The sequence below is a fragment of the Penicillium griseofulvum genome (genome assembly GCF_001561935.1).
Source record: "Penicillium griseofulvum strain PG3 chromosome Unknown contig_95, whole genome shotgun sequence".
In the NCBI taxonomy this organism is placed as follows: Eukaryota; Fungi; Ascomycota; class Eurotiomycetes; order Eurotiales; family Aspergillaceae; genus Penicillium; species Penicillium griseofulvum.
The window spans coordinates 702,389-726,142 of record NW_024467454.1 but is presented as its reverse complement, the minus strand read 5'-3'; the positions used below and the strand labels follow the sequence as shown (position 1 = coordinate 726,142).

Here is a 23,754-nt window from a genome sequence, read left to right as displayed (position 1 = left end):
GCTTCTGCAATCGTCCCCTGCTGGGTTTATTCGATGCTTGACTAATTATAAGCAAGATCCAAAGACAGCAAGCATACCGGCTAATAGTCAGGCAAGGTTTCACTGTTGACATAAAATGTATCATGAGTGCTGCTGAAGCCATTGAACTGAGTAGCAGTGGTACTTGTATATGCTGGAATTGGGTCAGTTGAATTTTCAAATATAACATGACAATACTCACCTCCCATGTTTTTATATTTGATCCAATCCCCAATCTTGACTTCAGAATCAAGTGTCACTTCGCGCACAACACAATCGGTGCTGTCACATGTAGGTCCCCAGATCGAGTACCGATGAGATGTTACTTGATCGTTCTTCTCTTCCCCTTTTGATTTATGACCCCTTTTCCTACTCTTGACCAAATAAGGAACCACGATCTCTTTCTCCATAATGACATTCATAAAATTTCCATATATGCCATCATTTTGATAAAGCATGTCTGGAACAGATAGAGCAGCACTCCCAAGCTGACGGCGACGTGAAATCACTCGACATACAAGAGTATACACACTACGAGCAAAAAAACGACCTGGTTCGGCGATCGTTGTGATACCAACTGGAAACTCCGACCGAATTGCCTCTCGAATAAAAGGGGCCATAGACTCAAAGCAATCATCTTGAAAGCCGCCGCCGATATCGAGAATTTTGGGGCGGAAACCTAGTCGTTCAGCTTGTGAAAACGCCAGACGTGCATCTTTGATGCCCTTGCAAAATGATTCGGGGTTGGTAGCACCTGTCCCTAATCATCCGAATGTGAATAAATATAATCAGCAAAGGAAATTAGAGAATTCCAAGTACTTACCAACATGAAAGCTAACACCAATCACATTCAGTCCAAGCTCCCAAGCTCTTGAAAGTAGCTCCTCGGTCGTATCCAACTGCGCACCGAACTTTTCGCCCAAACAAATAAAAGCACCCTCGTCATTTGCATAGATACGAAGTAACAGCTGAGCTTCTGGCATGTGTGCGCTGATGGTATCCAATTCGTCGATATTGTCAAATGTCGTTCGCAAGACACCAACCTCGCGTGCAAAAGCTACAGCGGCGGGGGCTTTGCATGGGTTAGCGAACAGAATCCGGGCAGGATCCACACCGAGACTGAGAACTGCGCGTATCTCCTCAATTGAAGCGCAGTCGAACCCCGTCCCCAGTTCGGAAAGAACTTTGAGGAAGGTTGGGTCACAATTGCATTTCACCGCTACCAAGGCGTTAGTTTTCTCGATGAAGATGACAGGAGAGGAGTTCTATACCATAATACGGTCGTATTCCGCGCATATTCTGGGTCCAACGACGATGCTGTCGAAGTATCTGGCCCAAATCGGCAACGAAGAATGATTCATCGCCACCAAGAGGTCGTTTTACTATACGGGCAATGTGACTCTCAATGGCGAGATCGACTAGCTCGTCTGGTGGGAGGTTCCGATATCCGGTGACATGTATGACTTTGCCAATGGCCACGGCTTCACGGGGAGCAGGGAGAAGGGCCATGATTGTGGAAAATAGTCGATCGAGAACTGGGGGAAATGGCGAGGTCTGTAACTGAAACAGCATTACACAAACATATGTTGGACTATAATACAAAGCCCTGTATATGAATGTCCTTTTTAGAAAGATCACTGTGGTCTTCGGCGCCATGCGAACAGATCGTTCAAGGAGGCTTAGACCACCGATCAACTAAACGGTGAATAAAAGCTAATAAAAAGCACACTTGCATGCAATTGAAACGCTGCATTACGTTGGATCTTACGGAAAGGAATAAGCAACAAGTCACACGGGAATAAAGATCTCACTTCTCTACTCTGTAAGAGAGCGTATTATATTTTGAGACAAGTTGCGTGCTTTTAGGGCTATACGGAGAATGTATTATGTGCACGGGAAGACCTGCATTGACTAGTGACGAGATCGGTCAATTAAGCCACTTCTGCATATGGAATACTAGATGCTTCATATGACAAACGTGATCAGCTCAATAATTATCACCATAATGTAGTAAAAGGCAAAACTTCGGAATGTCACACATGTACATTGAGGTCATGTTTACAAATAGCAGGTAGTGCGAGATGTTGGTAGCATTAGAATAAGCTGAGATGCGGACTTCAGCCCTAAAAAGTCCATCGGAGGCCTTCAGAGAATCCGCTATGGGCTTCTTTCAAGTTGTGTTTTAACTGTATTTGTCGGCTTTGTCGGGTAATTATGCTGTTACACGTCGAATAGACCTATGTCAGACTTAGGGCTCTCTTAAATTTACCATCTTTGCTACTAGTTGTCTTGAGCCAGCTATAGGCCCTGTAACATTGGTATAGCTCCCTCAAGCCCGAATATTTCGAATTTCACAGGCCAGAATCAGAACGAGAAATGGAATATCGTGTTCAACATTCATTGTGATACCTAAGAATTCGAGCTAAATGTGTATGCATGTTGACAAAGCTTCTTATTTTTAACCCGACTGGGAAAACAAAAGTATCTCAATGCCACGTCCTTTGGTTTATTGGTCAATTCACAGGAACTTGCTGGGTGACGCAGTGAAATACTCCCCCAGTAAGGGGAATAGCGTTGGCATACACCTGCCGAACCACACGCTCAGGAAGCAACTGCTGAAACATTTCCAGGGCTTTCTTATCCCTTTCTTCATCACCGAATTTAGGAATTATCAGACCCCCATTAACAAAATAGAAATTCACATAACTGGCCGACAGTTCATCGTGATCTGATTTCACTAAGCCTCGTGGGTCGGGTTCTTCGATGGTGTGGATTTGCAAGTGTCGACCCTTAGCATCTGTCTCGCGGTCCAAAATCTCCAGGATCTCTGTAGACAGCTCCTTCCACAAGTCAGGCGAAATGGTATGTGGTTTTGAGTAAGCGATGACACCCGGGCGCACGAATCTTGCCTCAGCGTCCATATGCACGTCGGTAATATCGACATTGCGCCGCCCTGGGAACCATATCACTTTTTTAATTCCGAGGAGCCGCTTTAACTCCGCCTCAATATCGGCCTTGGATAACCCTGGGTTGCGCACATCACATACAATGCTACTCTCCGTGATAAGCAGGGTTCCCTCACCGTCGGTAACGAGAGCACCGCCCTCGGCGCGAATCGAAGTCTCAACTTGCGTAACAGGGCTAGGCTCGCAGTCATGTTCGATTACCCACCGCGCAAAATCCGCGTTTTCCTGCAGTGCCTTCTCGTTCATCACGGGCCATCGCTGACCCCAGCAAATTCCGTCGTCTTCGGGTTTCTTTCCTCCCCATTCGTTGAACCGGAAGTTGATTGCGAAGCGTTGGTTTGGGGATGTCCCTGTCGTGTCGCGCACGTATACTGGGCCTGTGTCCCGTACCCAGCAGTGGTTGATTGGACACGGAATGATAGATATCTTTGATGTGTCTTTCACGAAAGTCTTGACTAGAGACTCGGCCAATTGGATTTCCTCGGGTCTCACGTGCAGCCGAACAGGTTCAAACTCAGTGATTGCCGCCGCTAGCTCAGCTAACTCATTGCACACAGCATCATATTGATCGGGGGGTAGAGAACATCGAGATGGTAACCCCATTATTGTGGCTTCATGGCGCTCTGACTCTGCTGGGAAGACATAACTGCTTGGTTGAACTGTGATTTCATTGCTTATATGAGGGGATTGGAGCAGGGTACGTGTGGTGGTATAAAGGGTCGACAGCAATGTGTGGAATCGCTCGAAAATCTTCATGTTGGTAGTCACGGATCCTCGCTCTGTTCATGGCAAGCTGGACTTTCTCCCCTTCTTAAAGATGCAATTCAGCTGCCTTAGCACTCATTCTCGTACGTTATCTACCAGTGTAACTATGACTGCTACAACGTTACTCACGATTATCAAGTTGTGTTCTTGGTACGGAATGGTATTTCCCCATTCAATCGCTAAACTTCACCTGCAGTGATGCGGAACAATACTAAATCTACCTGAGCTGACTTGTCACCATCAATGCTATAAAAGAAAGCCACGTTTGTATTACTATACACAGCCTGACACATGCTACTCCCCCAGCAGGAATTCACGTTCCATTTCTTCATCAGCAGACTCAGTCCAGGAGACGTCTTTCGTAGGACCACTGAGCCATAACATAGGCATAGCAGTAATCGCAGAAAGAACTCCCAGCCCAAGAGTCATAACTTTCCAGCCATATTGGAACTCCACAAACCCACCCACCATAGGTCCTAATCCCAAACCGCCAAAACGTGCCATATTCTCTAAGCTAAAAGCCTGAGCCACGGCTCCCCTACCCCCAAAGACCCACGGGTCTTCGGCTTCCATGTCATCCAGGATACGCTGAATCTCCATTATCAAGGCCCGCTTGCATGAGTCGATCCACATTCCAATAAGGCCCAGAAGCACACCAAGAAGAGCTATGTGCGATGGCGAGTTTTCCCCAACGAAACGAAGACAAATCAGACTCGGGCCTAGAATGACAAAGCTTGCACATGCAATCACTCTCGATCCGAGGCGATCAGATAAAAATTCTAGAAATAAAGTCAGGAACATGTAATTGAAAGGGTGATAAGGTATTCGGCGTACCAAAAAAGGGTTGGAAAATAGCTACTGAAGCACCTGGCAAGAATATCAGACCAGCACCTAGAACACTCCACTGGAATGTATCCTCCACAAAGACTGGGAGTGTCTATATAGGACTGTTAGTTAAATTCCAACAGAAGAAACTGTATTCCATACCGCATCAAATGCCGAGACCACAAGAGCCCCAACTATAACTGCCCAAAGGCTAATAAGAATCCGTGGCTGCTTCAGTAGCTTCCCCAGCGCAAAAGTATTCTTATAAATTTCCGTGGCACTATGACCATTACTGGCTATAGTCCCCATAGTTCCGTATGGCGGCTGCTCGGGGATATAACCATTCTCCTGACTTGGCCGCTCGCCATCAGTGAGGCACAGCCAACGTTCAGCACTCCTCTTCTCAATAACAGCAAGTCTGAGAAAGAAGTCAAGAGCAATGATCCCAAAAGCCATACCAAAAACAGCATAGAATCCCCCGACTCCGTAAACCACTCCGCCCAGTAGTGGACCAGATATAAGTCCCAATGTCATGGCTGTGCCGAGGTATCCAATCGTTTGTCCAAGACTCGCTTTGTCTACTACATCAGTCATGATTGCAAGACCAGCTACCGAAACCATGGCTGTTGCTGCGCCTTGGAGCACCCTGGCGATTATGTACCATGTCACTGTGTGTGAAGCTGTGAAAATGACCATAGATGCGAACAATAACATGATCCCAAATAAATATGGCGCCTGGCGTGTTCCAGAGACGTCTAGCAAGTGTCCAAATAGCGGACAGCATGCAAGTGCTGAGATGGCTTCGGATATGAGGAGGATGCTGTTCCAATACTCTCCTGTCAAAAGAGACAGTTAGTAACTGGGTATCTATCTTTGTAAATAATTCGTACTATCTTCGAATGCTACTCCAGCTCGTGAAACTAATGCCTTGGGCATGACGGGGACAATCTGATGCGGTCAGGTAAGGATCGACGGCCTTGGTCAGAAAATGTGTACCATAGCATAGAGAAAGAGATCCTATACGGAAAGCAATTAGCTGGAGCTCACTTCGTTTAGATATCAGTGAATCGGGGAAGATACCGTGAACATTGACAGAGAAACCGTCGTCACTATAAAGGATTGTGACGACCTCAGTGGTAACAGCCATGGTCGTTGGTCGCGAAGCTTCAGGAATGGCTTTGACCAAGTCATGATTAGTGACCCGGTTCAATAACCGTGTTGACTTCAGGATATTTTCGACGATGCGAGGATAAAAGCTGAAGCAGACAAGTACACTTGGAAAGTCAGATAGGTGGACCTGTTCTTCGTCATGTTTTCTTTTTCTATGCAGTCCAGAACTCAATGCAGATCAACTGTCTCGATTTGGTAAAGATCCTCGTTGAGATGGCCGATGTGTTCGATTGTACGGAGTAGCTGCATTGGCAATCGGGGTTTGCGCTAGACGATGTAAGGGAGATCCTCAGATCATTGCTGATCTCGGCGCACAATGATTTAGATATAAGAATGACGTTGCTACACAAAATATAGATACCTGTTTTCAAGTTCAAATGTTCGGTGAAGCAAATCGTCGTAGGAATGGAAATGGTTGATGTTTCCAACAAATCAACCAGGTTGGACAAATATCTTCATAAATCTCCCACAACCAACTCTGTGAAACGCACTGACATAGCTTAGCTCTGTCCTTCCAAGACTGAACTATGTAGTATTCCTATACTCTGTGTACTATATCACATTCAGATATACACATCTCAGAACGTACTTCAAGGAAAATCTAAACATATGCACTAGTTACCGCTATCAACTTCCCCCTGATTATAAATCCGTCCTTGGTTCCCAATCCTCTTCTTCGCCTGTCTCGATCATCTCTTCTACCTCCTCCACGCAGCTACAAACAAAGTCCCGCACAGAGTCCCAGTGAGAGATGCCACTCCCCGACCAGGATGTCCAATGCCAGTACTGATACTTGCCGTCTTTGACCTCTTTTCCGGCCCGCACCATAGCCTCCTTCCAATGCCTAGGAGGGATAATGAAATGATCGAATCCATCACATTCCGCGCCGGGCATAAGTCGGATCATCTGGTACTCGATGTTCTCCATAACATCCTCGTAATGTATATAGCCTATCTCTCCACAGCCGTCATCTATGGTGATCGATTGAATGCCCGCTATCCCACCTGCGAAAAAGTGCCAGCCACCCACAAATCTAGACGGCCTAGTTAGTCACGGATTCTACAAAATAGGCGTCCTTCCCCGAGATCATAGAGTTTGCAGTACTTACCCGTTCGCCACTCGAACCATCTCCTTGAAATCAGCAGGCAGTTCACCAACTTTCTCCTCTGCCGCCGCGATCTCTTCTTCCGTGGCAGGCTCATACAGGAGATCCTTGGCACTCTCTATTCCCATATCCCGACACTCTTTGGGATGGGCTTTGAATGCCCCCTCAGCAAGTCGATCCAACAACTCCCTCCATCCAACCTTAGAAGGATGTAATGCCCACTGTCTCCCATGCTCAGCCCGTAGTTCCAGGGCAGCAATTATCTCCCTCGCCATCACCACTGCATCCTCCTTGGGAATGAAGAATGGATTGCTTTCCTTCCCACCACGAGCTAACAGAGGCAAAACATCATAGATACCAGGCATCATCAAAATATCTCTCAAGTCGCCCTCATCACCTAGTCCTTGGCCAAGGATATCCGCTCCTGTTTGGAATTCACCCAAGCGGATCGCGAGTTCGACAACTAACCGCCGGTACAATAAATACGACTGTCTTTTTGGCTTTTCCGGCCCCCGTCCACACTCTTCAGCCGGTGTATCCGGAATCGAGTAGAATTTCTGCGCTACCTCGAGTGCTTCCCGTGCTAAATTGTCACACGGGTAGGTACACGGGATGGTTGTTTTCGCTAACAGTCGCACACACATCGCCAGCATGGCTGGGTCTTCTGTCTCGCGCCAGATAGAAGAGGGATTCTCAGGCTCGGCGAGCCCGACATGCTCTAGCATCCAGCCTGTCCGGGTACATTCCCGATATTTGTCCCATTGATGTTTAGCTAGCCATGTATCGGGGCCTTTTGGATGGGAGGGCAGTGCTGTCTTGGGTCGGGGGAAAGTTGATTGTTTCACAGTCCAGAAAATATCGAGAGTGGTAGGAGTGTAGACCCCATCAAGGCGCTCGCCGTCGATGAAATTGAAAGCTTTGACTAGTCTGTACACTGCTGAGGCAATTAAATGGGCCTCGACAAGGTTGTTTGACAGGATCAAGAGTTCAGTTAGATGTAGGATTCCATCAACGGCCTCTGAGGGGTTTTCTTTATCGATGTAGTCCTTGGTTAACTTTGGGAGTGTTGTATATCTTCCCTGTCGGTCTACCCATTGAATAGACATGTCGTGCGGGGTAGAAATTCCAATGAAATAGATTGAAGAGCTGATTTTAATTTCCGTCTGATCAATTAGAAAGAGTTGTCTTTCGTGTGTCTCACGGTATTACCTTAATAGCCAGCAAGACCTTGTCCAATTTGAATGTACGGTTTTTAGGGCTTCACATATCTGGAGATTTCTGCGAGAGAGGTAAGGTGATGAAAGATGAAAGAATTGAAGTCTTGGCGGCTGATGCCTAAAGTGTTTTCATATCGAACGCCTGAGGGCTCAGTAGGCCCCTACGCAGCGGTATATTGGCCATGCGACAAAACCCCCTTTTCAGGCAATATTGATGCCAGATACCTGATTATTTTCCTAAATTACTTAATTAAGATCGGAGATGTATGGATTTGTATAGTGTCAAAAGCTTTATTTTCGTACTTGTCAGTTTACAATATGCAAGAATAGTCGGCCGTATAAATGGCCTTGTAATGTCTTTTCAGCAGTCTTTTTGGTTGTCTTTTCAGTGGTATCTTTAATAGTCTTCTTAGATATCATTCTGTTTAGATTGATCGACGGTGGAAAAATTGTACAAATGACTTTTTTTATGTATAACTTTTGATTGTACAGAGCGGTAGAAAAGGTGGTCAAGATTCCATGGTTAGTCAGGTTCCTAGGCATCGCATCAGTCGAGAGCTCCGGACTTTGTTATCTCTTCCATTACCTTGCATCTCTACCATCTCTCTTACCTCAATCCTACAGCATAGAAAGGAACATACTGAACTCTCGGGCCTGATATCTAAACACTTTGTTTTTTATTCTCTGTATTTATCCTTAGCCCTATCTTCCAAGAAAAAAACCCCCCGAATGACACCACAAATTCAAACCCAGAAAAGCCTGACATCTCTCGCCTTAGTCACTTCCTTAATGTCATCGACCAAAAAGTCCGCTCGAGTGAAGCGGGTGATTCGTTCCTTCTCAAAGCCCCCATAAACCATCCCAATGATAACATTCTGAGTGCCTATTGCTGTTCTTCTTTTGCAGTTAACCATTGCGCCTGAATCCCCTCGCATAGAGAAAGCCTCTCCTTCAAGCCCAGTAATGGAATGCTCAATGGTGATGACCGTGTTAACAACCCCCTCTTCCACTTCGGCTTCAATGTTGGCAGCCCGAAGTCCATTGTAAAGCCCAATTCTATTCTCAGAGCCGTGCATGTAAACTTTATCCCCATGCATCTCTATGCTTTGTATAAGCGAACGCGGAGCGAAACGCCCTGGGATAACACGGGGGTGTCCGTCGAAGAACTACAAAGATAGAATAATAGTTAGCCGATAGAAGTTGGGGCAGGTGAAAGGGTAGAAGAGAGGGGGAGAATAATCTAATTGTAGCCATATACCTGGTTAGATGGCTCGCGAGCAGGACTTAAGTGAACAAGGGCCCAGTCAAGTTTGGTAGGATAATTTTCACCATCTTTTCCAAGGACAAAGTTCTTATGCTTGAAACCAGAGGCAGAAAAAACGTGTCCAAGCAATTGATGGCCATTTTTGAAGCAGTCATGGAGAGCCTGAAGATTTTCTTTTTCCTTATTAACATTCGACTTCATCTTTTCATAGCCCCGGCGATGTTTGGTACTGAGCTTTTCGAGCGCATCATCACGTTCGAGTTGTTTCCACATCTGATACTGCTCCTCATTTTCGGTTCCTTTAATTACCTTCTTTATTATTGATGCTTCTTCTCTGTAAGCAAGACGAGTCGGGTGATCGACGCCAAGTAGACGGTTAATATCTGTGTTGGTGATGGTTGGTAGGATACCATTTTTGTTCCAGTCCTCGATCACTTGAAGGTCATGTTAGTTTTACCAGGGCTTGAAATATAGGTAAAAGGTACTTACACTTTTTATCCCCGTGGGAGAGACCAGCTAGAGGTGGGACCACCACATGCCAGCAAGTCAAAGCAAAGGTCCTCCACTTATCAGAGGATGGGTGTTTGAGATTCAGGAAACAACCCAGCGTGCCGCTGCTGTCATGACTTTGAGATGAAGCAATGGACTCAGTGGCCATAGTCTTGTCATTATTCTTCAGAAGTCCTTCGAGAAGGCCAGTACTGATCCCTTTGCGGCCCGCCTGATACACCGGCCTATCCATGACAATTTCAACAGCCACCATTTGGAGATGCCGCTTCTTCAAAATTAAAACGGCTTTCTCTCGAGTTTCAGTCCAGTCTTGGCTGCGATCGACCAGTATTAACAGGGTTGGTGCACAATCCAGGACCGTGGGGCCTCTGCCTCGTCGGAAGCATCCAATAAATCGAATTGAACTAAGGTCCAATTGAACTAAAAGTTCTTTCAGGAGAGGCTCCCATTCCCAGAATACATTGTCTCTTTGGAGAACAGGATAAGATTTCATCGGCGTGAAAAGCATGGGATGGACAATTTCTACTGAGCAACAAGCAAGGTCATTGCTAATCAAGAGATCTCGTAGCTCTCTTACGCATTGGAGCCAAGTGCCGTCCACTGTCTCTCTCTTTGCCGGGACGTAAAGAGTCAGGCAGGGTTGTGGCTCGGGGTCGATAATAGACTGCCTATTGAAGAAAGCAAACCCGAGACTGACACCGCGTTGGTTGAGATGGTACTTGGCGATGATGTTGCGAATTTTCTGCCCAAGTATCCATCCTTCATGCGTTTCGAGGCACGTCAACCGGAATTTGTCTTGATCTTTTGGGATGGGTAGGTTCGCTGTAGGAATGGAGCACAAATATGGCCCCCCGACGCGAAGATCCTCATTATTTAGGTTGTCATGGGTTAATCGGCCTTCATCGTTGCTACTTCCCCAAGAGCGACGCTTGCGTCCATCAGCCCCAAGTTTTCCATCCTCATCATTGTAATGTTCACTTCGTCGCTTCCTATCATGCCTCTCGAGAGATTCTCCGTCGGGTAAATCTCCACGCATTTGGGTGACCAGAGGAGATGCATATGAGAGCTCATGCTTAGAGCCCCGTGAAGCAGATTGCACGAGTGCAGGTACTGTCGTCATGATTTGATGAGAAAGGGTGATTGGTATCTGAAATAGATGATTTGGGGGGAAGGGGAAGTGGAAGGGTATGGAATATGAGAAGTAAAGAAAAATTCAGAGAGGAGTAGAGAAGAGTACGAGAGAAGTGAGAGAAGAGGTAGGATTATAAGGTGTCACGGGTAGGGCCAGAATGGGATGCGATTTCGTTTTATAAGATGTACTTTACAGTAACTGTTCCGTCTCTTTTATAAGGTAAGCTTTATTCTAGGAGTGAATGGAATCACATCCTTAGATTCCTTCTAGGCTCTCTTCTTCAGCGGGAGCTTAATCCTCTTCGGCATTTTGAATGGCCGATATAGGTTCAGTCCAGTCCATTTTGTTGCAAATCATAAGCTCTCGGGCTGCAAGATCGGTCAGGAACACACTCCTGGATGTTCCTAGATGTGGTGCTGTGTTGTGTGTTTGCAGATTGTGGTGTGGTATGGAGCACCTCTCAGCTTTTGTATATGTCAACAACCGTCTATACGTCCCAAGGTCACTTAAGTAGGCACTTACCAGTTATGCAATGTTCGGGTGGGGTTTGTCATATCCCGGATCGGATAAGGCCATAAGAAAGAATCCGAAGAATATTTCACGAACTGGTGGGTTTCAAGAATCGTGGAAAGGTCTGGAAAGCCGAAAGGAGAAGTCGTTGTTATGTCTTTTCAGTAGTCTTTTCGGTGGTATTTTTAGTGGTCTGTTAAGTGGTCTGTTAAGTGGTCCTCTCAGATATCATTCTGTTTAGATGTGCCAGCTTTATAGGTCAGCTGGCTTCGCTTCTCTCAATCTTGCCCCCTTCAGCTTCTTCTCTTAATATTTGACCTTTTCTCTCTGGATTGGTATTTTCCCTTGATTATAAGAAAACCAGGCGGTTACCTGGTGCTGCCTAGTCCAGCCTGATGCGATTTGGTGTGGGAACGACTACTATAAAGAATGACTTCCAAGGTTTCCTTTTGTTTGCTATCAGCAATATATGGATGACTGACACAACATTTGATGCTTTTATCAACCTCCAATGAGTTACCGATGTCATGATTCCAGGACCAATAGATCGATTCTTGCTCCAAGGCAATTTATCACCCGTGAAGAGAAGTTTAGTGGAAAATAGAAGTATATGTACTAAGCGAGATATTCGAGCTTTTATGAAATGAATCACAATGCGAATCTCAAACAGACGAATTAACAAGTACACAAACAAAAATTCCATAGAACCCCTATAACCTTTCTCATGCCCAACGGACTGGCTCCAGAGCGAGTAACTTATAGTAGGGAACCAAGGGCAACGCAAGGAAGACCAGCACCGAGGAGATCGTTGCTGGCGCTCATAGGGGAGTTGGCGCAGCAGGCGATGTTCTGCTTGCACTTCTGGTTCAGAATGTTTTGGATGGGAATACCAATGAGGACAGCAACTGGAAGGATGTTAGTAGGACGTTGGGTAAACATATTGGGTGAAAAAACTCACCCTCAAGGTTAAGCTCGGAGCACTGGTTGAAGATACCAACGCCATCAGCGCCAGAGCCAGCACCGATAAGGTTGGAGAGGAGGCCGCTGAGGATGCCAGAGTTGACGTCGGTGGTGTCACCGGCGTAGGTGGCCTTGTTGCAGCAAGAGAGCTGGGCCTGGTCACCACACTTGGCCTGGGCCTGCTCGACAGTCATGCTGTCGGGAACCTTGAAGCGAACGTCGGTGTTTCCCTTGTTGCCGACACCATTGGCGTTACCGATGCCACCGGCGACGGGAGACCCAGGAGGAAGGGCATAGACAGTGGCAGCAAGGCCGAGAACAATAGCGGAGAGAGAGAACTGCATCTTGTAGGTAGGGTATTGTAATATTAAAATATTAAATATGAAAATTGGTTGGCAGGTGTCGAAGGTAGACTATTAGTATAAGGAGTGTCGGAAAAGTAGAGAGCGGATAAAAGAAAAGACAAAACACACAGGACCTAATGCTCACCTTTTATTTTCAAGTCACGGTGTTTAGACACGAGCCTACCTACTAATTCTCATGAAGTCCAAAAGCAGAGCTCTCATTTTTGTTGATGGAATGTCCTACGCAAGGGTTCAGTCCCGATCTTGTCTTGTACCTCCTAGCAATATCATTGGCCGTCCTTGATTCTGGAATTTTACGATCAATGAGATCCCCCCCCCTTGGATCCTGGGGATGCATGGGCCCTGCATTGCGCCCTGTCAACGGTATTCCATCAAGCTACCCTATACACGATTCAATTCCCAGATGTCCAAATTTGAGCTCATTTTCTGACCCTATGAGCCTCAGATGGATCCCTAATTAAACAAGTGCCGATTTTTACATACTTCGTATATCAGATATCAGATTCAAGCTCTTCTAGAACTGATGCCTTACCGTCATCCTCGAATACCCCATTCAGTCTGAAAAGCCTATGCGCAAAATATGTGACCGTACGGTGTTTGTGGCGTTAATTGCCATACTTTTAAAGCATCTTGGGGCGTTTATGGTACCTTCATGGCATGGATTCCCCAATAACATGGACCTTATGTTCATTTCAGCCATGATTGGGGTGGCACGTCTTTGCAGCGGTCTATACTGTGTCTTTACACTCCTACATGCATCATGGTACAAAACCTATTAGATCTGTGTCCCTTGTTCGTACTTGGGTATATCTCCCAATCCAGGGAATCCACGAGCACCCTATTGATCCTTATTTCAGATTCCCTACCCTGGTTTCAGGCGTAGCATGCGATGCTACAAAATCAGTGCTGATCTACACCTTCCTCGGTCCAGATTATTAAAGCTTCACAGGGAGTGATATTAGTTGTTTTAATTGAAATTGCAATATAGGGGCATGTTATTGTCGGGCTTTATGTAAAACGAATGCCAGTAGGCGCATATGTTCCAAGGTTGTAGTAGGTTAATTTTTGAATCGTACTATACGAGGGCTCCCTAAAATCTAGGCTACAACTCAGATATAACCAGGTAGTTAACTAGTCAGATAGATAATATTAATCCAACTATATATGTATGTTGTTAATTGAGTTATTAAAAAAAAGTCGTGGTAAAAATTGAGATATCGTTCATTTACTCGGGTACTATGTCTATACCTTATTGGTCTAAGCTTCTGTACATTTTATATTGCTTCAAGACAGAGTAGTTTAGTACTGAAGAGAAGACAGGAGGGATAAAAAAGGGATAGCAAAAAAAAGGAAAAATAAAAAAGAAATGGCGCCACCCGGAATCGAACCGGGGCTAAATCAGTACCAATGTGTACAGTTGTACTTGACCACAATGATTCGTCATACCACTAGACCATGGCACCTGTTTGATGGAATTAGACTTACTTGCTATAACTATGAACGAACACTCTATATCTTCCTTATTCCTACCTATAATCGTGCTAAGCGCCTAACATGTTTTCGAGTTAAATAATTACCTATCTATGAGGGTATTACTGATACTCCAATGGAATTCACCATATATTGCATAGTTCTGGAATAACAACTGTAGAGTAAAAGGAAGTGGTTCTAATATTCATACTATGTTGTAACCTTGATGTGAATATATATCTTAGCAAAATGCCCAAACATATATGTTATCCACCCACTTTTAACTCCGCATGCCTACTTCATGGATTAAAATGCAATGCTTATTTCTACCCATGTTGAAGGCCGTATCAAAGTTATACAAAGTATACAGTGAAATGTAGGTTTTGACAAATTGAGCCGCCAGCTTTGGCCGTCTGCCTATAAAACAAGACACATAAACGGACTATATGAGAGGGCCACTGAAGAGATATCACAAGGCATAAGTGGCCAACTATTGTATTTTAATATCACTCATTGATAATGGAGCAGCAGTTCGCCCGCATCGGTGGGTTGTTCGTCCGCCACTAAACCATTTCCGTTCAAACATACGCCACTGGTGCTAGGCTTCAACTACACGGCCACAACTCTATACGATATAACCTCACTTTGCTGCTGGCTGAATCGGAGACGGATAAATATATAGGGGTCAATACAAGTTTACCCAAAATATTGCGATTACTATATAGTATAAATAATCCTTGAATCTTCCAAAGGTTGGTGTTAGGGTTCTATCGCTGCCATCACAATCCATTTAATACAAGCAAACCTCAAGCTCCAATCCCCAATCCCCAATATACGACTTGCAATTTGAATTCTAAATTATATACACCATCAATTCCCAAAATGACTACGATCGCATTCCTCGGAGCAACCGGCGGCTGCGCCAACGCCTGCCTGACCTACACGCTTCTCAACGGCTACAACGCCAGAGCCCTAGCCCGCACCCCCTCCAAACTCACAACAATGCTCCTCTCACAGCATGGTATAACAGAAGAGATTCTCTCTCGCCAACTCGAAATAATCAAAGGCGACTCAACAGACGTGGAAAGCATCACAAAAACCCTCATTACCAACTCCGACCCAAACAGCGCACCTAATGAGACCTGTACGCTCGTAACAAGCATAGTTTCCGGCATAGGCGGCACACCGACAATTTCATTTTCCAAGGAAACAAAATGTGCAAATACTCAGATACGCATACCCGCGCTGCCGCACATTGAGCTCTCAAACCCTCACATCACAGAAGAGACAACACGCGCGCTGCTGGCGGCGCTGGCACAGATTGCTTCCGAGAGGTTTACCTCCCCTGAGGCGTATCGTGCTGTTGCGCCCATGGTCACTGTGATCTCGACTACGGGACATGTAGGTAATAACGATGTGCCTTTCTGGTTCAGACCTATGTATTCTATGCTCTTGCCGATCCCGCATGCGGATAAGCGGCAGATGGAGCAATTGCTTGATGAGGATGTTAAGATGGGGGATGCTGGGGTGCTTGCAGCTGGGGTTGTTGTTGTAAGGCCTAGTTTTTTGACGGGGGATCATCGGGTTCCTGCTAGGGAGAAAGGGGGAAAGGGAGGGGGACTGGAGAAAGTGAGGGCTGGGACGGAGAGGGCTCCTGCTATTGGGTATACTATCTCACGGGCTTTGGTTGGTGAATGGATTTTTGAGGAGGTTGTTAAGGGTCGAGGGAAATGGGTTGGGGAGAAGGTTACTATCACTACTTGAGGATTTGGCCTTGTTTCAATTTCATAAGATTTGTACATTCCTGTCCGAGAGACTGTTCATATTGTTCATATTTACATTCCTTATATTCCAACGTCACATTATATCAGCAAAAAGTAAAACGCCACCGTAGGCTAGAGAACAAAATCATGAAAGCAAATATCATCCCTAAATGAGGTCCAGTGAAACTCCGTAGCAAGCATATATGACGAAGAACCAAAAATTTGTACAAACGGGGCCAAAAAAAAGAAAGAAACATCAAAGTTCCTAATACACATGTCATGACGTTCGTAAGTGAGAGCATGGAAATTGCTGGGATCAGGTGTCGCTATACGGCATTGGTCAATTCGAGCACTATACCGCAACATGTGTACTAGGCCGCTCGAGTTGGGCACTGGACCGCTCAATCTGAGCACTGCGGCGCTCCTCCTTGATCTTCTTCTTTTCCATCTTCCTCATGGCTTCTTCTGTCAGCTCTTGGCGGAAGAGCCGTTCGACAACATCCTTCTTTCGGGTTCGTCGATCACCAATCATGATCATCACACCACCTGCGATGTTACATGTGATGGAGCAGCAAAGGATAACCGTAGTCAAAGCAAATGGGCGTTTATGGGGGTCTTCCATACTCCAGGTACAGGCGCCAAGAGCCATTTGGAGCAAAGAATGACAGTCAAGGATAACGACAATAGCGATGAGCAAGCGTAGAGGGAAGGCGTGGTGGGTCATGGTTTCGTGCGGTTTATAGAAAGTATGCGACTTTGCGAATTTATTCTGATGATGCATCAATCGCAACTGTTGGCGAGCATCGAGAACAGAAAATTCGTGTTCGTCTTCCTTGGCCGTACCACCAAATTCAATATCAACGTCCTTCTCCGGGACTGACGGAAGATCATTCTTGTCCTTGAGGCCTGGCAGGGCCCGCTTGCGACGAACCTTCCACGATAAGAATGTATAATGGGCAATGAAGCTCATGTGGTAGGTATCAACAGCGCGGAAAGGAGCCAACCCATCGCCCATGATGGCGAACAGGGCAACCAAAACGTTATCTATGACATTGATAACATAAGTTTGTTTTCCACCGACATTGATCCAACCTGGACTGACTGTCAGTATACTAGTTATAAAAGTATCAGGCCAAGAAATCTCACCAATCAAGAAAAGAACCCAGGCCAAACCGAACAGGGTGATCAAAGTTGCATATAGAGTTACAAGAAAGCCGAGGGCTAGGCGAGATTAGTATCTAGCGGAAATGTTGGCGGGGAGTGTTACTCACGCTTCCGTACGTACTGCTTAAATCCTTTCATAGACCGTTTGAACTTGGACCGCCGAGAGTGAAGCATATGTCGAACGTGATCATTGAGTTCGGCAAAGTCTTCTCTAGTCCACCCTTCAAGTCCATGCCCCTCTGGTAGAACGGCATACTTGGGACCATGCAATACTGATGACATACTTGTGAATGAGTGAAGTTGTGCTAAAGTCGGCCGCTGCTCGGTCTTGTCGGCCTTGAACGGTTCACTGTCGTCCGTTGTAGTTCCCTGTTCCTCATCCGAAGAACATTGTGGTCGTGAAATCGTATAGGTGGGCATGCGATTGATGAACCCACCCAGGTTCGGCACAAAGAGAGAGTTTTGGACATTGGTGAGAGTGGAAAGCGCAGAGACCTCGGGATCTATATTATCGGGTAAGTTAAAATCATAGTTTTTGCATCACACTTGGCACCAGTGCCTACCGATCACGTCCAGCACGTCGACGACGTGGGATCCATACTCGTTCTGCCGTTGCTCCTCCTGTGTACTCAGAGTTGGCGCAGCTCCTGTCACTGTGCTTGCCCGGTTTCGGGTAAAGCGATTCAACGCAGCTTGACTAGTTCGCCGAAGCCGACTCGCCGGTCGCGCTAGTGCGGGAGGGGCCTCAACTTGCCCTAGATCAAGTTGCTCAGAGTCGGATTGAGTCTCTTGACCGGGAAATATTGCCGCTGGAGAGGTTGGTGGACTTTGGTGGGACTCTTCGGTCACAGGCCTCATTCGCATGGGAGTCGCCACTCGTGAGAGAACATCAGGAGGGGGAGACGACCATCGTCCCGGATTTGGCTCCGAGTTGCTGCGCCGTCGACCTGCTAGCCATGCTTCGTCCTCTTCATTCGGAGGAGGGGATCGGATAGGTTGCGGTTCAAACGGCGGTTGACCTTGACCCTCGGGCTGAGACACCGGTTGATTAACGCTGTCTAGTGAAGGGATAGACGGGAAACGAGATAGGCGAATACTCGGTCGCCGCGCGCGTGAGTCGTTTCGAGTGCGCAATGGGGTAGGACCTGGCCTGACGGGGCTGGACTCTGTGGATTGGCCTGTGGGTTGGGTCCCTTGAGAGTTCCCGTTAGGGGCGTTATGGTCCTCGACCGGGTCGATGCGATCCATGTTGGGAGTTCCGGAATAAGATCACAAAATACAAGTAGGTCCAAGGACCAAAATGAAAATATAAGTAAACCAAGAACCTAAACTCCCCCTTTTGATCCACATGGAAAATAGTCCCTGGATGTTCTGGATTTCTTGGGGTTCAAATCCAAGGATGACTCAGCTCTTCCCGAATCTTGTTTTTCTTTCTTTTCCACAATGACGAGCCCAGTGGAGTTCATAGGTCTGTCAATATCACGCTAACACGTCGATCTTCATGTACATTTTTGAGGTCTCTATTTTTCTCTGTTTTCCTTTCAATGTATGTTTTTTTTTTGGTGAAAGTTAGAGGTTTAGTTGGAGAGAGTTATACAGTGGGCCAATAAAATGCCCGATTGGACGACACGAAGCTTTTACATAGTGGAGGACTGAGAATCAATCTATATTCTCTGTAGCAGCAATAGTTATGGGACGTCATCGAAGAAAAATTATATAGATCTACATTAATATACAACATATTGTCTCTGACGGTGTTTTTAGTTCTCACAACCCTAGGTTAGCTTGTTCCATGGTCATTATGGAGTTGAAATATATGTATCATTGCGATATTGATAGTTCCCAGTACAACATACGATAGAAAGCCATATCAGTCCAATAGTGAAGGTTCCTGTCTAAAAAATATGCTCAATAACATATAATGGTGCAAGGATATTCTAGCCGACTTTGTAATGTACAATATTTTGGGCTATCAAGTTATACCTAAACTGCCTGTGAAGCATTTTGACTTTAAATTGGCCAATGTTTTTGTTAAATGGTACAGTAGATGAGGGGAATTATAAGATGATAAAGCTGTCTTAAATCAGAGTCACATTGAGCAGGAATTTTAAGACTGTGATATTGTGTATGGCAATAATATTCTAAGGTTGTCATCATATGTGTTACCTATGTACGCAGTAGCCTGTAACAATATTTCGAAGTTAGGACTAAATAAGTTTGAATAACAAATTTAGTCCAAAGTGTTGTGTAGACAATTTGCGTGTAAGATGAATCTGAAGTAAGAAAGTCATGGAGAATACAAAGTGATTCTAAGAAAATGCATATGATTTAAAGTAGCTTTATATATGTCAGATGTCATGCACAGAAGATGCAGAAGAGAAGAAAGAAAGATAGAAATAGGCAAAATAATGGTAAGAGATCATTGGCTCAAAAGGTCTCCATAAATGACATCAGGCCAGCTGTTATGAGTCAGGCTTTCAATGAAGGCGGGGCTGGGGAATCCGTTTCAGGCCTCAGGGAACTCGAGAGCATTTGGGGGGACTTTGTAGCCTAAAGTTAGGGGCTAATTGGGGGCTAATTGGGTATTAATTACTCCGTAGGGGGCAGGGGCCACCCCCCCAATAGGGTGATCGAGGAAAGTACCCTTCGATCGCACCTGTCCCTTCGAGCTCTCACTGGACTAGTCCTACACCGCCTCTCCTTTCCCTTTCCATCTCCTTCTCCCATCCTCCTCCTCCCTCTCTCCAAGATCTAGTGCATCAAAAACTTCAATCCCATCTTCCCTTTTCAATTGGTATCTAGGGCACGAAGCTACCCTGCTCCTTCCCTCGCTCCACCTCCTGTCAAGTCTCTTTCAGCTTTAGGCAAATAAACATCCCGACACTTTTCATCCTTCAACATCTCAACCTTCAAGATGTCCGACGTCGACCAACTTGCTGACTCCGTGGCTGCGACCACTCTGACCGATAAGCCCGATGTCAACGGTGCTGCCCCTTCCACCAAGGCTGCCGATGCCGCGGCTGCCAGTGCGGATGAGGGTCGCCGTCTTTACATCGGAAACCTCGCATACGCGACCACTGAGGAGGAGCTCAAGGAGTTCTTCAAGACCTACACCATGTGAGTAATTCCGGGCCTGTGGCTCACATCCAAATAACTTCACCTTCAACAAACAAATACGTGAAACCATCATTTATTTGGGCCCTTAATGACACATTTCATCTCACAGCGAGACCACATCGATTCCGGTGAACCCCCGTACCAACCGCCCCGTTGGCTACGCATTTGTGGATATTGCTACTGCTGCTGAAGCTGCTGCCGCTATCCAGGCCCTCTCTGGCAAGGAGATTCTTCAGCGCAAGGTGTCCGTGCAGCTTGCCCGCAAGCCCGAGCCTGTTGAGGCCAAGGAAGGTGCTGCCAGTGGTGGTGAGGGTTCCGAGGGCCGCAAGCGTGCTGGTGGTCGCGGCCGTGGCCGTGGCCGTGCCCGTGGTCGTGGTGGCCGTACCGGTCGTAGCCGTGCCGTATGTGCCCAATCTCTTTCCTTGCTTAAACCCACGCATATCGACACTATCCGATGGATACTAACATTACCGAAGGCACAGGATGGTCAGGAAGCTACCGCCGAGGCTGTTGGCGAAACCCCCCTTGCTGAGACCACAAACGACAAGGATACTGCCTCGAAGACCAGCGAGACCCGCGCCGCACGTCCCCAGAAGCAGCGTGGTCCCCCTGAGGATGGCATTCCCTCTAAGACTAAGGTCATGGTTGCCAACCTGCCGTACGACTTGACTGAGGACAAGGTGGGTTACATCTTTCCGCTATCTCTCCGCCCAAGGTTACATTGGCTAATTCTTTTCTCCCTTTAGCTCAAGGAGATCTTCGCCGCCTATGAGCCCGTCTCTGCCAAGGTTGCCCTGCGTCCTATCCCCCGCTTCATGATCAAGAAGTTGCAGGCTCGCAACGAGCGCCGCAAGACCCGTGGCTTTGGCTTCGTCAACCTTGCCTCTGAGGAGCTCCAGGCTAAGGCCGTCAGCGAGATGAACGGCAAGGATATTGATGGTCGCGTCATCGCCGTGAAGGTTGCCATCGACAGCCCCGGTAAGGAAGACGAGGATATTAACGCCGTGGCCGAGACCGAGGAGACTGCTGCTCCTGCTGCTGCTGCTCCTGCCCCTGCCCAGGAGAACGCTGCTCCTTCCGTCACCACAAAGGCTTAAATGCCAAACGAATTGCGACCGAATGAGGTACTTGCTAATTGGATTTGGGGGTTGAGAAACTGAAGGGGACTCAAATGGAGAATCGTATCGATATGATCATGGTGTTCTGCAAACCACAGATCACCGTGAATATCTTAGCTACTCAACGATTATGGGCGAAATTGGGGAGAGGGGGTTGGATTCATGACTTTTATCGGACAACATGGATCAGTTGACCATGCAGGAGAGCCATCTTAGCTGATGTGTTCTCCGTCCTTAACGACTTTCTTTTTTTTTTTTCTTCGCCTTCTGTATTGTACCTTAGCACACATTTACTAAATGATGACGAACTGCCACCCGGCATTTTGGACTTAAGAGTAGTCCATATCTACTCCGTACTCTGTATACAAATGTCTATACAAGTGGGGATGCCCGATTTGGTTGGGGATGACGCGAAGTCCGACCCTTGCCGATCAGAGGCAAAAACATAGATCCCAAATTGTCTCACTTCTTTCTTCAATTGAATTTTATTCCAATTGGGTTACTTTGTTTCTTCACCTTTCTCCCGGCAACAAGGAAAAGGGGTAAATCACCCGTTGTGGTTGCCGAACCTTGTAACATCCTAGCGCACTCCGCTATTTGGGTTGCGTTTCCTAAAGTTTCACCGGTCGCCTTTCTATATTCACTATGTCTCGCATGTGGGAGGTCGACCCGGAAACGAGGACAAAGGTGTGCTACCAGGCCAAATCCCACAACGCGCCATGGTCACTGACATAGACATGTGCCACAGCTCCTCCAAATCTCCAAGACGAACGGAAATGACAAGTGCTGCGATTGCGGTGCCCCATCGCCTCAATGGGTATGCATTATCTCCCCCTCTTGCTCATTTGTCCTGATATTGTCTTTGCGAAGCAATGTCGCCACGATTCCACCCTGCCTCAAAACAAGCCACACCCACACACCCCGCCAACTGCACACCCTGTTAACTCTTTGCCCGTAATGGGCACGTCAATTAGGCCTCCCCAAAGTTCGGGACATTCATCTGCCTCAACTGCGCCGGCACGCATCGTGGGCTAGGTGTGCACATCTCCTTCGTCCGTTCGATCACCATGGACGCCTTCAAAAACGCCGAGATCCAACGCATGGAGTTGGGAGGCAATGATCCCTGGAAGACCTTCTACGACGAACACCCAGTTACTACCTCAGAAGGCCGTACATTCGAAGACTCGACCATCAAGGAACGATATGAAAGCGACGCGGGCGAGGAATGGAAGGAGCGGTTATCGTGCAAAGTCGACGGGCGCGAGTACGTCCAGGGTCAGGAGAAGAAGAATAATGCTCCGCGGTCGAGCACGCCCTTGAGCCTGGGCGGTGCTGCTGGCGCTGGCGCCCGGGCTGGGTCTCCTGCGGCATCGTCCATTCGCTCTGGTGACAGCCAGCGAGGCGGTGTACCCAGCAAGAAGGAGCAGAACGAAGCTTACTTTGCGAAGCTGGGCAATGAAAACGCTAGTCGTGCCGATAATCTGCCGCCCTCACAGGGTGGAAAGTTTACTGGTTTCGGGGGTGGTATGCCCGCGCCCTCTGCAAGTGAGCGGCGTTCTTCGCCCTTTGGGGGATTTGGAGGTTGGGGTGGTGGCGGTGGTGGACAGCCCTTTGAAGATCTTCAGAAAGACCCAATGGGCACTATCACCAAAGGATTTGGGTGGTTCGCATCAACGGTTGGCAAGAGCGCGAAACAGGTTAATGAGGCTTATCTACAGCCAACGGCTAAACAGGTGTGTGCACGACTTGCTTCGGAAGTTTTTAATGCCTACTTTCTTTGGGTGCAATTACTGACATGAATACACAGTTGGCTGAATCTGAGTTCGCAGCCCAGGCCCGTGTCCATGCTTCGACATTAGGCCAGAACCTGCAGACAGGCGTTCGTGGCGCCGCCGACCAGTTCAATAAGTTCGTTGAAGGAGACGAGAGAAGCGGTGACGGACGCCGTAATAATCGCGTCGAGCCTGAGCGCCGAGAATTCTGGGACGACTTCGCGTCAATGGGCGACCAAGATACATCCAACCACCGCCGTAGCGCATCACAACGGTCTCAACGGTCTGACGTTGTTGGAACCGCTGCCATGCGCAAGGGCCCTACCGCGTCCTCGCTGGCTAACTCTACACCTGGTATGTCTGGTGCAGATGCCGGAGAGGGTAAGAATAGCACGACTTCGACAACGGCCAACGCAAAGGATGAATGGGATGACAACTGGTAGGATATAAGCGCCTTGTTTTGTTCGATGTTATCTGTTTGTTTGCGGGTCACTGTTATAGTGCCATGACTTTATGTCCCGTGTTGCCTTTTTGTGTTCACAT

The 23,754-nt window shown here is 47.0% G+C and overlaps 10 protein-coding genes across 10 annotated transcripts; 3 read left to right on the top strand and 7 right to left on the bottom strand.

Moving 5' to 3' along the window:
* Nucleotides 1–80: 80 nt before the first annotated feature.
* PGRI_057920 (type III PLP-dependent enzyme) lies at nt 81–1,527 on the bottom strand (the record flags this gene model as incomplete). The annotated part of the gene is made up of 5 exons (XM_040793505.1): nt 81–172; nt 221–478; nt 551–778; nt 842–1,237; nt 1,290–1,527. The coding sequence occupies 5 exons, from the start codon at nt 1,525–1,527 to the stop codon at nt 81–83; spliced, it is 1,212 nt and encodes a 403-aa protein (XP_040648360.1).
* Nucleotides 1,528–2,531: 1,004 nt separating this feature from the next.
* Nucleotides 2,532–3,740, bottom strand: PGRI_057910 (agmatine deiminase family protein; the record flags this gene model as incomplete). The annotated part of the gene is made up of 1 exon (XM_040793504.1): nt 2,532–3,740. One exon carries the CDS (start codon nt 3,738–3,740, stop codon nt 2,532–2,534), a length of 1,209 nt encoding a protein of 402 aa, XP_040648359.1.
* A 303-nt stretch (nt 3,741–4,043) lies between these two features.
* Nucleotides 4,044–5,721, bottom strand: PGRI_057900 (Major facilitator superfamily domain, general substrate transporter; the record flags this gene model as incomplete). The annotated part of the gene is made up of 4 exons (XM_040793503.1): nt 4,044–4,528; nt 4,584–4,686; nt 4,737–5,410; nt 5,622–5,721. The coding sequence occupies 4 exons, from the start codon at nt 5,719–5,721 to the stop codon at nt 4,044–4,046; spliced, it is 1,362 nt and encodes a 453-aa protein (XP_040648358.1).
* Nucleotides 5,722–6,386: 665 nt separating this feature from the next.
* PGRI_057890 (uncharacterized protein) lies at nt 6,387–7,955 on the bottom strand (the record flags this gene model as incomplete). The annotated part of the gene is made up of 2 exons (XM_040793502.1): nt 6,387–6,777; nt 6,853–7,955. The coding sequence occupies 2 exons, from the start codon at nt 7,953–7,955 to the stop codon at nt 6,387–6,389; spliced, it is 1,494 nt and encodes a 497-aa protein (XP_040648357.1).
* An 854-nt stretch (nt 7,956–8,809) lies between these two features.
* PGRI_057880 (uncharacterized protein) lies at nt 8,810–10,960 on the bottom strand (the record flags this gene model as incomplete). Its single annotated transcript, XM_040793501.1, has 3 exons — nt 8,810–9,232; nt 9,325–9,764; nt 9,820–10,960. The coding sequence occupies 3 exons, from the start codon at nt 10,958–10,960 to the stop codon at nt 8,810–8,812; spliced, it is 2,004 nt and encodes a 667-aa protein (XP_040648356.1).
* Nucleotides 10,961–12,238: 1,278 nt separating this feature from the next.
* On the bottom strand, nt 12,239–12,786 carry PGRI_057870 (hydrophobin family protein; the record flags this gene model as incomplete). Its single annotated transcript, XM_040793500.1, has 2 exons — nt 12,239–12,387; nt 12,441–12,786. The coding sequence occupies 2 exons, from the start codon at nt 12,784–12,786 to the stop codon at nt 12,239–12,241; spliced, it is 495 nt and encodes a 164-aa protein (XP_040648355.1).
* Nucleotides 12,787–15,159: 2,373 nt separating this feature from the next.
* On the top strand, nt 15,160–16,041 carry PGRI_057860 (uncharacterized protein; the record flags this gene model as incomplete). Its single annotated transcript, XM_040793499.1, has 1 exon — nt 15,160–16,041. The coding sequence occupies one exon, from the start codon at nt 15,160–15,162 to the stop codon at nt 16,039–16,041; it is 882 nt and encodes a 293-aa protein (XP_040648354.1).
* A 351-nt stretch (nt 16,042–16,392) lies between these two features.
* PGRI_057850 (DUF2985 domain-containing protein) lies at nt 16,393–18,452 on the bottom strand (the record flags this gene model as incomplete). The annotated part of the gene is made up of 4 exons (XM_040793498.1): nt 16,393–17,132; nt 17,187–17,261; nt 17,312–17,707; nt 17,768–18,452. 4 exons carry the CDS (start codon nt 18,450–18,452, stop codon nt 16,393–16,395), a joined length of 1,896 nt encoding a protein of 631 aa, XP_040648353.1.
* A 1,666-nt stretch (nt 18,453–20,118) lies between these two features.
* Nucleotides 20,119–21,418, top strand: PGRI_057840 (Nucleotide-binding, alpha-beta plait; the record flags this gene model as incomplete). The annotated part of the gene is made up of 4 exons (XM_040793497.1): nt 20,119–20,321; nt 20,431–20,722; nt 20,798–21,001; nt 21,068–21,418. The coding sequence occupies 4 exons, from the start codon at nt 20,119–20,121 to the stop codon at nt 21,416–21,418; spliced, it is 1,050 nt and encodes a 349-aa protein (XP_040648352.1).
* A 666-nt stretch (nt 21,419–22,084) lies between these two features.
* On the top strand, nt 22,085–23,654 carry PGRI_057830 (GTPase-activating protein GCS1; the record flags this gene model as incomplete). Its single annotated transcript, XM_040793496.1, has 4 exons — nt 22,085–22,126; nt 22,188–22,256; nt 22,414–23,172; nt 23,247–23,654. The coding sequence occupies 4 exons, from the start codon at nt 22,085–22,087 to the stop codon at nt 23,652–23,654; spliced, it is 1,278 nt and encodes a 425-aa protein (XP_040648351.1).
* Between the last annotated feature and the right edge of the window lie 100 nt (nt 23,655–23,754).